Consider the following 15,767-nt stretch of genomic DNA (forward strand, 5'->3'; position numbering starts at 1 on the left):
GGAGGACCCTTACAGACCTGGCTCTACCACTTGTCAATCACACAACAAAGGCATAGACATCAGCAGGCAGTACATAAGCAGATTAAGTATGGGGTGAGAAGTCAGGTGATTCTGGGGACCAGACCTAGTTCTGCCTTAAAGAGAGTTACTCTCTAATCTCAGATATATTCAGAAAGTAGGGATGACAGTACTTGGCCACCTCCCTTGCTGGACTGTTCATAAGGAGCAAGTGAAGTAAAGAATATCTGTGAAGCTCTGCCTAAAGGTCCCTAAATAGAGCCAGAAACAGGAGGGTCTGGGCCTCTCCTACCACTTCCACGAGCAGCAGAGCTCAGTCGGTGTTCCAGTTGCTCCCGTAGGCGGTCATTGATGCAGATGGACTCCTCCAGGCGCTGGCGCAGGTTCCGGATTTCACCAAGATGCTCTTCCAGCAGGTCAGCCCCTGCAGCCAAACCACCAGGACATGGAGAGAGGTGGGAGATGGAGAATCCTGGTTACTGATGGGGGTGGGGCTCAGCCACGGGTCTTGCAGAAAGACACGTAAATATCACTAGCCTTCTGCCAACTGTGTCCTCTCACATGGACACCCAAAGGAATGGTAGTTTTGTTTAAAGAGTAAATGTGCTTTCAAACACATAACAGTCACTTGCTAAAAAATCTCCATGGGCCTCCTCCCACACAGGGGTCTTGTGAGAGTTCCACATGTTTTAGAAAAATAACTGAGGGCTCTGGACAAGGCCTGTCTAGCATCTGGAAAGGTATGGCCACCTCCTGGGTGTGACTATGAGGATGATAGGTGAGCCCTCACTCTACCTTTCTTCTTACTGACACATGACAAACATTCTTTAGCAAGGGACAAAGCCCTTCCTCCCACCCTTAGAAAGAAGGCCTAAAGTAAAAGTATGCGATCTTACAGTCACCCTATGTGGTTAATGACTGACACTGAATGTGTCCCTGAAATCGCTTTTAATATGGAAGATGAAAGAATAGCCTGGAAGGATCTAGAGATCTGAAGGCAAATTAGAGAGGGGACGACACCCCCTCTCCCCCGACCAAACAAAGGTAAAAGATGCAGAAAAGTCAGAGGGATGCTTACACCAGACACTAACTGCACCATTTTGCTTTGGGCTCAGTCTTTTCCCGAAAATTATGATTGTCTTACTGTTGGAACTAAGTGGCATCCTAGCATTTATGAACTTAGCTATACCTCTCCACTTGCTGTGACTGAGTTTTGTGCACAGGATATATGTGCAGGGTCGGGGAGCTGCACCCTTGCACCCTTTCCTGTGACAAGTCCTGACTGATGGAAGAAAGTCCCATCTATGCCTGGCATTATGGAGGGGTCTAAGACAGTGGGCTGCAAAGAGGCCAGGCTGCAGGAAGACGGAAGGACATGAGTATGAGAGCACAAGAGGTGGGTCCCTGACTTTCCCATATCCTTACAGAGCACTGAGGCCCTGGGCAGGAGAATAAAGAAATGTACTTGGAAAGGACTGAGCCCTGATACAGCTCTTGCATTTTATACCCACTCTGTGAGCCAGGGATGGAGGAGGAAACAAAGACCTGCCTGAGTAGGAAAAGAGTAGACTCCGAATGAAACTTCTTTTCAAAGGCTGCCGTCTCCACTTTGTGCTTTACCTGTGGGTTTGGAGTTAAGCTGGTACACAGAGGAGCCTGAGGATAGGTCCCCAGATACACTCCCTTTCTGAGGCCTCATCATGTCCCACTGGCCACTGCTGCCCAGGTACCCAGGCTCCAGGATTCTTCCCAGTTCCATGGTGCCTCTTGGAGGAGAGTGAGGCTGGGCAGAGTTGAGGTAGTGGGAAGAGCCGGCTTCTAAGTCGTTGCTCGGCAATGTAGCTGTGGAAGCAGGAGGAATGGTGCTGGCACCTGGGCAGAAAGAAACACGAGCAAGAAGCAAATGCAGTGTCAGAAAGGAAGGATTTGCAAGGAAGTGTGTGATTGCTAAGAATAGAGACTAAAAGGAGACCCGTGGAATGTCAGAGATCCCAGTTCACTGTGGTATACTAATTAGACTAAGGCTCGTAACCTAGAGGTTGTAACTCTCACCCTTTGTATTTCCTGGCAGCAGACACAAGAGGTAGAGAATAAAGTATCTTAAAGTCATCAGTATATACAATGGAAAAGTCCAGTGGCCCCACTCCTGGCTCCTACTATAATCCTTCATGACAGACTCCAAGGAAAGTTCTAAAAGTAGGATTCACTCCCACAGTTAGAAGTTGTGAGAGCAGTGGCATACAGGATTAAGCTTACCTGTGAACACGAACATTTGTTTGTCTACATGTACTTGCCTTCCCCTGAAACTAACCAGTCCATATGTCAGTTCCACCTTGGAGTTTTTCAGATGAGAAAGGGGACATGAAGTCAAGTTGGATATGGTGTCCCTAGTTCCTCCAGACTGAAGAACTCTTTGCTGAGGCTGGGGAAGGGTCTATGTAAGGCAAGTATTCATTTGGATCCCATCCAACATATCTCAAGGAGCTGCAAAATGTCATGACTCCTGTCTAAAGAATCATTGAATACTATTCCACAGAGGCAGGTAGGACCTTTCATTTCACAGGCTGATATTTTCATAGACCCTTTGAAATCATAGGCCTTTCTCTTGAGCCCTGTCATCTCCAGTTCTCTGTAAAAAGAAGCCCAGCATAGGGGAGATGGGGAAAGAGGTGGGCAGAGACACAGTTTAGGAGAAAATTCAGAAGCCTGCTTTCTTTCAGGGATTATGAACACGGGCAGCAGAATAGACAGGTAGCTGCTCCTAAGCAAGTGAGGTCATTGTCCCTTCCAACCAAGCCAAACTCCTCGGAGGGGTTAGTGTAATTGCCACTTGCCAGTTTTTAGCACCACTTGTAGCTAGTTCTCAAATTTGGGTACATATTGGAATCACCTGAGAAAATATGGAAACATACTGATTCCTGGATTCCAGAGATTTTGCCTTAATCAATATGGGATACATCTTGAACAATGGATGTTTTAAATTCATTCTAGGTGATTCTAATAGGCAGAAGTTTGAGAATTGTTGTCATGAGTCTCTCTTCCAACTTGCAAAATACTAGATGTTCATTAGGATCACTTAGTTAAGGAAGAAGATTAAAAATTTAAGCACCTACATTTTAGAAGAGATGCAACAAATACATGATTTCCTACCTCTTTCAAACTGCCTTCAACCCCATCTGAATACAAGGCAAAGGGGGAAATCAGTGTGTAGACAGTCAGCTTACTTTTTAATCAAGGCCATGTGAGGTTTTAAGTCTATCAGTAACAGTGATCAGTATTCTCATGTTCCAGTCCCTTGGCCACACAATACACAGTACATGCTCTAAACCATGCAAAGATACCATATAGACTCTTGCACAAGATTTTAACCCAGGGACCTGAGAGGCCACCATGCACCACTGGCCACATGGAAACCTGGCTCAAAGCAAACGATGAGCTTGGATAAGCAATGGTCCCTTGGAGAGGACCTTGACTTCAGGTGGAGAAAGAAAGGGCTACAATCTTCCTCATCTAGGCAGGGACCATTCGAACTCCGGTCAATGGCCTCAGACTTGATGTAATTCCAATTTAACCCCAAACAACAGACCCTACCCTTTTTCATGGACAGTGCTCTCCTTCCATCCTTCCCTTTGGGCAAAGACAAATGGACAAATGTGGAAAGATAAAGGAAAAGGAGGCAAGGGGAAGAAATGGAAGCTAGAAAATACTCTTGCCGTTTGTCATGGGGCACATTTGTTGCCCATCCATTGTTGGAGCCAGAACTAGTAAAGTAACAAGTTTTAGGTTAGAAACACCAGCATCTCCTACTGGTCTCTAAAGAGAGGGAAAAATTATTGCAAGGAGTCCCCGGAGTTTGATCAGTTGAGCTCAGCCCCATACTCTAAGCAGGATGGTGACAAAGCCATCCTAAGTAGAAAAGATATAACAGAAACATGAAACCTGGAGCAGAAGACCAGATTCACGCCCATTTCTCCCACTTACTAGTGACCTTGAATAAGTAACTTCACTTTCCTGAGCTTTAGAGTTCCCTGCACTGGACAAAATATCCATTTCCTGGGTTGACAAAATAGATAGGCTACGCCAGGTGCAGTGGCTCATGCCTGTAATCCCAGCACTTTCAGAAACCTAGGTGGGCCAATCACTTGAGCTCAGGAGCTCTAGACCAGTCTTGGCAACATGGCGAAACCCTGTCTCTACAAAAAGTACAAAACTTAGCCAGGTGTGGTGACACACACCTGTAATCCCAGCTACTAGGGGGGCTGAGGTGGGAGAGTTGCTTGAGCCCAGCAGGTCAAGGCTGCAGTGAGCTGAGATCGTGCCACTGCACTTCAGTCTGGGTGATAAAGTGAGACCCTACCTCAAAAAAAAAAAAAAAAAAAAAAAAAGAAAAAAAAAAAAAGAGGAAGAAGGAAAGAAATAGGCTGGTCCACATGATGACATTTGGGGCTACAGGGAGGGGGACGCAAATTCTTGGCTGTTGTCTTGCGTCACTGGAAACTGCTGGCATGGTGACCCTATCAGTCTCTGGCTCACCTAAGCTTCTTTACAGGCACAGAAAGCGCCTGACAAATGAGTTTAAGTTCATTCAAACTGCTTTCTACCTGTTGTGCTTAAGGTGCTATGAGAGAGCAAATTCTTGTGAAGGTTTATCATTTTTTTCTAAGCTATCAGTGACCACCAGCACACTAAATTTATGATGAGCATCCAGCCTACAAGTATATCCAAGCATTTTCTAAAAGGTGACTGTCCACAGTCTACATAACTACATAAGGTCAATTATCTTTGGGAGTCAGAGGATGGGATTCACAGTCAGATGCCATGGCTGGTGCTGTGGTTCTAAGCTGCCTACGTGTCACCTGTCCCAGCGCAGGGATGAACCCTGTGCAGTAGGAAAAGTGGCTCATCGTTTCCTCTTCTGAATCCCTCTACCATTACCCTTTTTGCTCCAACCTAATGATGTCAGGAACTGAACTTGATTAACAGCATTTCACAGCAGAAAAATCTAATAGCCACACAAAGGATCCCACTGAATGTGGCCATCTTTTTCTTGGCCACTTCATCCTGCATAGGCAAAGCATAACATCTCTCTCCCATCCCCTACCAGTGAGCAGTCCACCAGTCTGTCAGGGATTCGGCATACTTGGTGGTATCCAGCAGTGTCTACAGTGTGAGAGCACTAGCTCTAGAGCCTCGTGAACGTATCTACCTGTTAACTGACGAGACATACACACCAGAGAAATAACAGGAAATACATTTCCAAAAAATAAGCAAGCAGAGCTTTCCCTCAGTCTTCCATTTGTAACGTGTACCCGTGTTGCGTTTTTAAACTCTGCCATCCAGCCCGAGCCATGCAGAGCAACACAGTGTGGGGCTGCCATTCGCAAGCACACAAATGCAGAAGTGCTCACTTTCTCCCAACTGCTTCTGCAGCATCTGCAGCTCCTGCTGAGCCTCAGCCAAGGAGACCACCGGTGTCTCACAGCAGCCAAGGAGGGGAGGGCCAGTGGGGCTGAAAGGCAGGAAGCTGGATGGAGCTGAGGGCAATGGTGCCTGAGGAAGGCTAGCCAGCTTGGGTATGGAGTGAAAATGAAAGCCTAGGAACAGAAAGTTAGGGAGAAAAGAGACACATCATCAAGAGAAAATGAGAGAAAGAATGGGTAAAAGATTGAGAAGGTCAAACCATTCCCTGACCAGACATCACCCTGTGTAGTGGCTATTACCTTAGTGGTACAGGATAAGATAGCCAAGGGTACCATTGCTACCAGAGAGGCTGGCCTGGTTGACCTTCCCTCTTCTCCCCTGCCAGGGCTATCCTGCATACATCCTCTATGTTCATCTTGAAAGCAATTGGCTAAAGAAGGTAAGGTGGCATTATTGAGACCCACCCCAGCAATCCTGGGCATGGACAAGTCAGAGAGCCTGAATCCTCTCAAGGGCCCGCGGGGCTCTGCTCCCAGCATGTATCAGTCCTTGGCCCTGGGACAAGATTCTTTCTCTACCTAGAACTCCTCTCTGATGGCACCAGGTCCCATCCTGAGTAGGAGAGACATGAACAAAGGCTGTGGGGGAAATTTTCATTACTAGTGCATGCAGTTCAGGACTCTGATGGAAACAAACTTCAGAATTCCAAATCAATGCGTTCATTCACCAAATTAAAAATAGATGCGTTGGTAGTGTGGCTTAGACAAAATGGCCCGTAAACCCTTCTGGGCATTTAAATCACATAGCAAAAACTCTCAATATATGTAGATTCTTTAGGCCTTCTTGATTCTGTCTAGGCCTTAATGTAGACTTAGAGAATTATAAATTTTTGGAACAGAAAATTTGCATTAAAAAAAGTCTCCCCGGCCGGGCACGGTGGCTCACGCCTGTAATCCCAGCACTTTCAGAGGCCGAGATGGGCGGATCATGAGGTCAGGAGATCGAGACCATCCTGGCTAACATGGTGAAACCCTGTCTCTACTAAAAAAAAAAAACAAACAAAAAAAAAACCAAAAAACTAGCCGGGCGAGGTGGCGGGCGCCTGTAGTCCCAGCTACTCGGGAGGCTGAGGCAGGAGAATGGCGTGAACCCGGGAGGCGGAGCTTGCAGTGAGCTGAGATCCGGCCACCGCACCCTAGCCTGGGCAACAGAGCGAGACTCCGTCTCAAAAAAAAAAAAAAAAAATTCTTCCCTGGTGATCTTTAGGCAGCCCATCTACAGACAGGTTTTTAGAAACCCTGGCAAGTTTCAATGTTTAAAATTGTTTCCTCTTCCCTAAAAGCAATTAAAGGGCAGGTACCCAATGGAGGGGGAGCAGAAACCAAGGCTGACCCATAGAGAATGTCAAATGTAGAAGACAATGATTACATCCTAAAACACATCCCAATGGTGCTGACACCATTTCAGATGAATACTGCAGATACACTCAAATTGCCAGGTAACACAGCCCAGGCATTCTTTGAGGAGGCATTCTGATTTTTAAATCCTCTCTTCTTCATCTTCTGCTCTGTTTGAACCCAAAACATTTAAGCAGATGTCTACAATTCTGGAAGCACAGCTTTTCCTCATGATTCTTGTCCAGCTGCTGCCCACTCTGGCCTAGAAACTTTGAAACCAGGCTCAGGAAGCACTGGAACACTTCCTCTTCCTTAAGATTATGATTGAATTGCCTTCAGGGAAATGAGGGCAGCAGAAGAAAGCACTGTGCCTTCTGGGAGCATCTCTACTCAAGTCAAACCTCACAACAAACCACACTGAAGGCAGCCAGCCAGCTATGGTGGGAGGTAGGAGGTGAAGACAAGGTTTGCCTTTTCCTTGCCATCCCTGATACAGGGCTGTGAATGAGCAGTGTACCCTCCGGCAACTAAGCTGGACTTGTAAATGAAATGCACCCCTTTAACTGCCCCCAAGATATATACTATGTACATATCAAGGACTGCCAATCCATTCATACATCCATTAATGGTAACGTACCATGAACAGAACCTTGTCTGAGGCTGTTCTCAGCATCCTTGGCTATGAAATAAGTAGCACTACCTCTTGCAAGAGAATCACCATGCAGATTTAATGGGGAACACATACAGTGGATCAGGAGATGTGAATTTCTTTTCATCCTATGGCTGTTGTAATCCTGGGAGAAATATTTTGCCTCTTTGCTCCCAGGATAAAATGAGAGAAAACCAATAAAAATGTTTCTTTTTAAATGATTAGCCAACTGCTGGTCAAAGCTGGTATGCAGATCAAAACCTGATGTGGATTACTTATTTTCTAATATATTTTCTTAAATCAGACACAACTGGCGAATGAGGATGGTTTCTTGATTCTGTCTAGGTTTTGATGCATTTAGGCCCCTAACAGTCCAAACCTCTGTCCTTGAAGAAAAGTCAAACAGGCAGCAGAGAAACAGGAGATGAGGCTTCTGCCCCATTGGCTGTTGCATACCTGAATGGGCCTGGTTGGCCTCCTTGGGGGGATTCTGGGGAGTTGGCAAGATGATAGGGTTGCTGCTGGATTCGGCCTTAACCCCCTGAGATGCACTGGTTGATGATGGTTTAGAAGATAACACAGCAGAATGACTCGAATGATGGATGGAATCTATAAAACCCATGAATGAAAGAAAATGTTTGATGTTCTACAGAGAACTGGAATCCTGGCCATATATTTACCCAGGGATACCAGGGCTAGAGTCTTGCTTTCAGGGAAAGAACCAAGCACAAGCACTGTTAGCAGTTGTTCATTTTCTTGCTTGCAGACAGCTCCTATAGTGAGGCAAACCACCTTAGGGATGATGGTGCTCTGAGCTCTGAAACATGAAAATGGCAACTCCAAAAATATCAGGCAAGACCAGCAGCATCTGTGGACACCCACATATACTTAGGGAACACTGCTCAGGAGTAAGTAGCAAGATCATTGCAGGAGAGATGAAGGAGGTTTTCCATCTTAAAGAAGATCTATCCGACAGAGTCACTGAAGAAGAGTCTGCCGTGATCTTCTCACTCTCCCCACAATGGCTCACATTGTGCCCAACAGCATGAACACGCCCATGGAGGCCAGGGTGACAGAGGTAACGTGTAGAGTCAGGAGCAGAGCAAAGATCCTGATCCACTGGTGCCTGCGCATGGCACTTGGCCCCACGGCCATGTTCAGCCTGATACACACCATGGTGGAGCTATAAGGCCTGTTTCCTGAGGTCTCCACTCAGCCTAGACAAAGACGGTACCACCCAGAAAGTGGAGGCTACCTGAGTGACCGGGAGAAGCTTTCTTCTCTTCATAGTGTGTGTACTCGCTGGCTATGTCCATGTCAGAGCAGGCTTCCAGCTCATCAGACAGGAAAGAGGTGCTGCTGGGAGAGCGGTGGGAGTCAGACAAGGCACGGCTGCTGGAGGGTGTGAGGGACCGAGCATCCAGCTTGGCCTGCAGGACTTCAATGACTTTCTCCTTCTCCTGCAGCTCCCTGCTGAGCCTGGTGGGGAGAAGGGGGACAACAGGTAAAACCAAGGTCACCCAAACCAACTTGTCCTGACTGTGGCTCATAGGAAAAGCCAAGTAAGCCAAGGGGACTATGCCTGCAGAGAATAATGGAAATCACCCACCTCTGCTTAGGGATGGAGTGTAGGTGGGGTGTAGATGGAGAGAGAATAGCTACCCAGTGCTCTGGCCACATAGTATGCTGAGGGCAAGCAAAGAGACAGCTAGCCCTCCTTTTAAGGCACTGCTGCTTAAAGTATGATCCCTGGAACAGTTGCAGCCTGCGAACTGTTTGTTACTATCTCCAACAAGACAAGTATAAAAATTGAAAGCAAGCATTGAGAAACGCAGAGCAAACCATTTTCCCAACATCCAAGAGCATGATTAGTGGAATCATGTAGTTAACTGAATTCAGACCATGTATGTTTCTATGATGGATTAGAAATAAAAACAAAACAAAACAAAAAACAACACTGTGTCCTTCGCTACAGATATTTTCAGAAGCATTTATGAAGCCTGAGACACAATCATGACCCAAAGAACCCCAACTAGTGGCTACAACTGACTTTGAGTCGTATTTCATTGATCATTATATGAAGCAACTCACTGAGAACTGGGTCCTGAGGCACTGCAGCCTCCTGGTGATCTACACCATCTAGGCCTCTTTCACCAGGTCCTGTTATATGATTCCTTTCTTCCCCCAGGGCAATTGAGTGACTATTAAACTAGCTGTCAACCCAACTTGGGCCAGGCCAACTTTGGAAAAAGCTCATCCTACTTATTAAACACACAGCAGGAAAGCAGGACCCTTAGTGGGTCCTGCTTTTAGCTTGAAACCTAGTTAGTTCACTTTTAGCTCAGACTGTTTCTAGGTTACTAAGCCTGGACAATTATGTGCCAATGTAATTAAACCAAAAGAGAAGAAAGAATTTAGTTAAAAACAATAGTGATATGTTCAATGAATGCATGAATTCAATACATTCAGCACTTTCCTTTATTCCCCTTGATTTCTGGAGTTGCCGCCATCCTTGACCCTTTGGGCCTCAGTCCCAATCTCTTTACCAGATTCTCCTCTGAATTACCTGAGGGCCAGTGGCTCAAGTCCAGCTTGATCTTTCTCACTTTTATGATCCTCTGCAAACCAAATTTAGAAAGAAACAGTAAGAAATTAGGCTGGTCCCACTTCCCGCATTACAAACACAGGAGCCTATCTGGAGACAGAGTAGTGAGCATTTCATGCGTGTATCCAGAACAGTTATTCTGGGAGGCCTCAGCTTGGGTCTCTAGAGAAGTGACCCCACTGTCCCTGACCTGCCGGTCACCATGATGACTTCCTCTGCCCTAAATCAGGGTAAAACATTTAAAATGTCTTTTGTTCCATTAATCATGAGGCCCTTGCCCAGCTGCCCTATTGGACGCTCCAGCCTCCATGTCCCTGCTGTAGACTAGCTCCCCAGTGCATATGTCCCACCACAGCTTTCATGCAGAACCTGCACAGGTCTCTGAGGAGATGACAAGAAGCCCTGCCCCACCTCTGCACCTGCACCAGGAGGTGAGCTGGGTGGTTCCCAAGTCTGATCCTACTTTACTCCCTTGGATATTCTCTAGAAATTCTGAGTAAAGGACCCCAATAACAACCAATGTAGTCATTGAACTACTGCAGCCAGTGCCTAAACCATGTACAAAAGAGCATGGCACTTTATCCATACGTGGAGTACCTGCATGTACATTACCATGCCATATGGAGACACCACAAGGAAAGAGCATTTAGCAAGTTTGTGGCAGCATCCAGGCTAGAGCTTGGGTCTTGTAATTCTTAGTTCAGGCCTCTTCCTCCTATAACAAGGCCCTTCCATCTCATGTACCCTACTCCCTCTTAGCACCAGATAGATGCTGCCCCTGCCCCACAGGTCACATTCTATGAGTGGTGAAGTTTCTCTTGTTGTAACCATGGCATCTCCAGCCCTGTGTCTTCTTCTCCATGCTCCCCACTGAGCAGTCTTGATCCTGTATTAGCCCCAGGAAATGAAATACAAACAGGACCCTAAGTTAAAAAATTGCAGTGGAGATGTGGTGGCCACCAGGGGCTGGAACTGTGGGGGTGACTGAGAGTATTCCAAAGCCCTGTGGCCAACTTACTGGTGCTGAGTTTGCTGGTGAGCCTCTCTGTCAGCTGGCTTCCCTGGGCGAGTTGCTCCCGGAAGCTCTGTCCCAGGTAGTAGTCAATGTCATTGCTTCTTAGGAGATCCTCAAAAGATTTTACTGTATCTTTTGCATGCTGAGTGAGAAGATAACAAATACCTCTCCCTTCTCGTATTTTTTGCCGTAGGTAAGATAGTTCCCGGGCCTGATCCTGAATCAGGGAATCATATTTCCTAATGTAGGACAGAAGAGGAAGGAAAGAGTAAGTATGGAAAGAGTGGATGGTAAGTTATGGGGCCTTCTGTAGAGAGTTCTATGAGAACATCTCTAAGGAACCACCAAGCTGAATTCTGGCACATAAGCCATAGGAGGTATTTAAGAGTAAATTCTACCGTGATAAAATGTTGCATCAAAAAGTTTACTGTGGGCCGGGCATGGTAGCTCATGCCTGTAATCCCAGCACTTTGAGAGGCCAAGGTGGGCAGATCACAAGGTGAGGAGTTCGAGACCAGCCTGGTCAATATGGTGAAAACCCCGCCTCTACTAAAAATACAGAAAAAATGAGCTGGGCATGGTGGTGCATGTCTGTAATCCCACCTACTCGGGAGGCTGAGGCAGGAGAATTGCTTGAACCTGGGAGGTGGAGGTTGTAGTCAGCCAAGATGGCGCCACTGCACTCCAGCCTGGGTGACAGAGTGAGACTCCGTAACAAAACAAACAAACAAACAAACATAAAATTTAGTATGCCACAGTTCTTCAACTGTTATATATATGTTAATTATGTCCCTAGATAAATCATAAGATCTGTGAAAATAAAGATAGTTCTGCATTTTATATTCCTTACAGCACCAGTATCACGCAGATTCACAGCAGTTACTCAATGAATAATTAGAATCATTTCATCGTAAGTCTAGATAGGACTTTCCATGTCTTCTGTTTTAACTACCACCTGATGCCTGAATTTCTCCTATGTTATGATACTGTGGCTGACTATATTTTGCAACGATGGCCATCACATCAACTCTCATACCATCAATTGATGGAACCCAAAACAAGAGACCCTAAGTAACAGCCACCCAGCTGAGCCCAGTCAAATCACAGAACCAACCATGAAGCATAATAAAGTGTTGTTTGAAATCACTAGGTTTTAGAGTGGTTATTACTCAGCAATAGATAACCAGGACACATACCAAGATGAATGTCTGTGTTTTCAACACAAAGTATCAATAACACTTATAACTATGGCAAATAGCATTGAGAGCTTAATATATGCTAGGCACTATTCTAAGCACTTGTATTAATTTTTTTTTTTTTTTTTTTTTTGAGACAGAGTCTTGCTTTATCACCCAGGCTGGAGTGCAGTGGTGCCATCTTGGCTCACTGCAACCTCCACCTCCCAGGTTCAAGTGATTCTCCTGCCTCAGCCTCCCAAGTAGCTGGGGTTACAGGCGTGCATCACCATGCCCAGCTAATTTTTGTATTTTTAGTAGAGATGGGGTGAAACTCTACTAAACCAGTAGGTTGGTCTCGAACTCCTGACCTCAGGTGTTCTGCCTGCCTCGGCCTCCTAAAGTGCTGGAATTACAGGCATGAGCTATCACGCCTGGCCAGCACTTGTATTAATTCATTTAAACCTAATATCCACCCTTTGAGATGGGTTCTCTTATCATCTTCATTTAATAGGTAAGGACAAAGGCACAGAAAGGTTAAGAAGGTTGCATGGGTAGTAAGCTTCAGAGCTAGGCAGTCTGATTCCGGTATTACTACTATACTATACCATATATACTATTACTTTACTAATATATCCCTAAGAGGAAACCCCTGAGACCTGGTATCTCCCAGATACTGGGACATCATCCTATGCCCTCCTGGTTGCCTACCTGTCTTTTCCGCAGACCTATATCTGCCATTTAAATCAGTGTCCTTGTGAATACCCAGACATGTTCTTTCTTCCAACTTCCTCAGCTACCCTACACCAAGCACGAACTTACACATTTTCAATCCAGAAAGTGCCCAAACAGTGTCCTCCTTACCCAGGCCATGAGGCTGATCTCAGCTCCTCAGCCAGCTTCCCTTCTAGTCCATTTTTTGGGAGCTGGGCCTCCAGCTGGGATACTCTCTGGATGAGACTTTCCAGGTCCTTTTTGGCCTGAAGCCCTGGCGAGTAGAAAGCCCCAGTGCCATCAGACAGCCACCCCTCATCCTCATCAGGGACACTGTGAGGTGAAGACCCCTCCAGGGTGCCAACAGCTCTCAGCTTCCGGGGTCTTTCCAGACTAGACGAATAATCACTTGTAACCGAGAGGGACCGGACCCGGCTCTTGAGGTTTTGAATGACCTTGTTGGCATTCTGCAGCTGGGCCTTCAGATCTTTGATGTCCTTTCGTAGGACCAAGATGTTTTCTGACTTTCCATATACCCGGAAGTCTTCCTGCTTCCCTAGCTGGTTCTCCAAGGGCTTCCTCTTGGAGGAACCAGCCAGCGTTGAGCCCCGGCGCACCTGCTCAGAGCACAGTCCCTCCATCAGGACCATTTCCTTGAGGCTGTTGTGCTCCTCACACTCTGAAAAAGGACAAAGATGTCTTCCTAAATAAAAGTTGGATGTGCTATTGTGGCCACTGCCTTTGAGAGAAGGCAAGTTTGGTCGTGAGGAGAATAATTACTAGAGAAAAAGTTGAAGTACTTTATTCAACCCTGACACCGTACTGGGTATTCGAATACAATATTTCTTATCTTCCTTATACCTACAAGTTAGGTATCATCACCTTCTATTTTACTGACTGGGGAAAACAAAACTCAAAGAGAGGTGGTAAACTAGCTTGTTCCAGATCACTCAAACTAGCATATGGCAGAACCAGAATTCAAATCCTCCAATGTCTTGTGTTCGTTCCACACACACTGATGTTTCTTAAGACATTAACATGGCCTTATCTATTTAGGATGGCCACAAGAATGTAGGACAAGCTATTCCTGCATGCTAAAAGTTAAATGCTCTCTAAAGTTTCCTATAATTTAAAAGTTTATTGGGTTACAACTGTGTGAAAAATAGGCATAAGAAAATAAGACTTTGAATAAATATATCAGCATGTTAACATCAGTGTATTAAGGCAGTGGTAGTCAGAATAAGAACTAATCCATGGCATTTTACCAGATGCCAGGCACTGTTCTAAAGCATTTTATAAGAATTTACTTATTTAATTGACATTGGTACCTGATGGGGTAGGCAGTTCCTTTGTTACTATTTTAACATATGAAGAAACCGGGGCACAGGAAAGTTTACAAATTGGGATTTGAACCAACCAGTCTGGCCGCAGGATCTTTTCTCTTAACTGCCACACTACACTGCCTCAAGAATAAGAGAGATTGTGTTTTTCTTCTCTTCTGGTTTTCAATGTGGTGGGTGGCCCTATAGTTGTAGTCCTTTTATAATGCAAAACAAAATTATTTTTAACTTAGAGTTTGCATGTTTCCAAAACCTTATCTGGTCTCTAAGTAGGCCTTAGTATTTCTATAATAGTCAGTTGGATAAAACTTTATATTATTATTATTATTATTATTATTAGCAGTATGCCAACAACTAATTGTAGAAATACAAACTTATACTCACTCTCATTTTGGGTAAGAGTTCTCCTATTAACCTCCTGTCCTCCTCTTCCCTACTACTTGTCAGGTGTAGAATTGGCCAACAGCACCCAAATGTGACAGCTGACTCCAGGGAGGGGTGGGCCCCACACCCTGTGCTCTTACCGGGACTGGTGGTTTCCTCCCGTTCAGCCTCATTCTCACTTCGGCCACAAGTCTCATAGCCCAGGTCCTGGAGGTCCACCTGGACCTGCTTGCTGTCCTGCTTCACTAAGGATTCACCTGCTTGGGAAGAGACAGCAGGTGTTACAGAATGTCTGAATTTCCCACATATGCCCTCAGCCTCAGTGGCACATACCCTAACCTTTTGGGGCAGGGAGGTCATATCCACAGTGGGAGAGAAGCTTCTTTGAACTGGTGGGAGAAGAGACCACCAGCTCCAAGAAGCAGAATTTCTTTCAACAGGATGAGCCTGCATTTGCCATTGACAATCTCTCCTTAAGTCAGGGATTGTATACTATCATCTCTAGCAGCCACATTGAAGCTGGCAAGTGCTTTATCCACGGGGTTCAATAAATGTGGAATGGAGCTGAACTAATTTAGAGTCCCATGACACCTAGACCTGTACTGTCCAATAAGAGAGTTAGTAGCCACATATGGCCACTTTATACTAAATTAACTAAAATTAAATAAAACCAAATGTCCAAGTTGCACTAGCCACACTTCATGTGCTCAATAACCACGTTATGTTGGTATAGAACACACAGAAGTTATAAGATACACAGGCTACTTACTTTACTAGTAAGTCACAGTTACTTACTAAGTATAACTCTGTATTTCTCCAGCTCATTAGCCTGAGCAAAGACAGTGGCTTCTGATAGCAGCAGCTTCTCCTGGAGATCTTGATAGCGTTGTTTGCATTGTGACAGCTGGGAGCGCAGGTGCTGAGTGGACCCTGGTAGGCTAAATGCTGACTGAGGCCCAGGGTCACGAGGCTGGGACTGGTTATCCAACTGTGAAAGGGTCCAATACAGGGATCAGGACAGTCTGAGGTCACCCCATGCAATGACGACC

General features: G+C 45.7%; 1 protein-coding gene and 1 long non-coding RNA gene across 27 annotated transcripts in view; one reads left to right on the plus strand and one right to left on the minus strand.

Annotated features, from left to right (window-relative positions):
* The window catches only part of LOC105479022 (myomegalin), a 220,063-nt gene that overhangs the window by 15,469 nt on the left and 188,827 nt on the right, over positions 1-15,767 (minus strand). For 9 of the 26 annotated variants that reach the window (XM_071069790.1, XM_071069844.1, XM_071069852.1 and 6 more), the window contains 10 exons: positions 15,514-15,706; positions 14,859-14,978; positions 13,145-13,673; positions 11,109-11,344; positions 10,052-10,103; positions 8,741-8,964; positions 7,942-8,094; positions 5,427-5,612; positions 1,639-1,890; positions 311-442 (listed from right to left, as the gene is read on the minus strand). In XM_071069790.1, the coding sequence (XP_070925891.1) occupies positions 311-442; positions 1,639-1,890; positions 5,427-5,612; positions 7,942-8,094; positions 8,741-8,964; positions 10,052-10,103; positions 11,109-11,344; positions 13,145-13,673; positions 14,859-14,978; positions 15,514-15,706 (2,077 nt within the window). The remainder of the gene's footprint in view (positions 1-310; positions 443-1,638; positions 1,891-5,426; positions 5,613-7,941; positions 8,095-8,740; positions 8,965-10,051; positions 10,104-11,108; positions 11,345-13,144; positions 13,674-14,858; positions 14,979-15,513; positions 15,707-15,767) is intronic. The other 17 variants (XM_071069848.1, XM_071069855.1, XM_071069834.1 and 14 more) reach the window with 6 other exon arrangements.
* On the plus strand, positions 11,244-12,251 carry LOC105479023 (uncharacterized). Its single transcript, XR_985638.2, has 2 exons — positions 11,244-11,373; positions 11,958-12,251. It is a non-coding gene; the product is annotated as an uncharacterized lncRNA (long non-coding RNA).

The sequence above is a fragment of the Macaca nemestrina genome, chromosome 1 (genome assembly GCF_043159975.1).
Source record: "Macaca nemestrina isolate mMacNem1 chromosome 1, mMacNem.hap1, whole genome shotgun sequence".
NCBI lineage: Eukaryota > Metazoa > Chordata > Mammalia > Primates > Cercopithecidae > Macaca > Macaca nemestrina.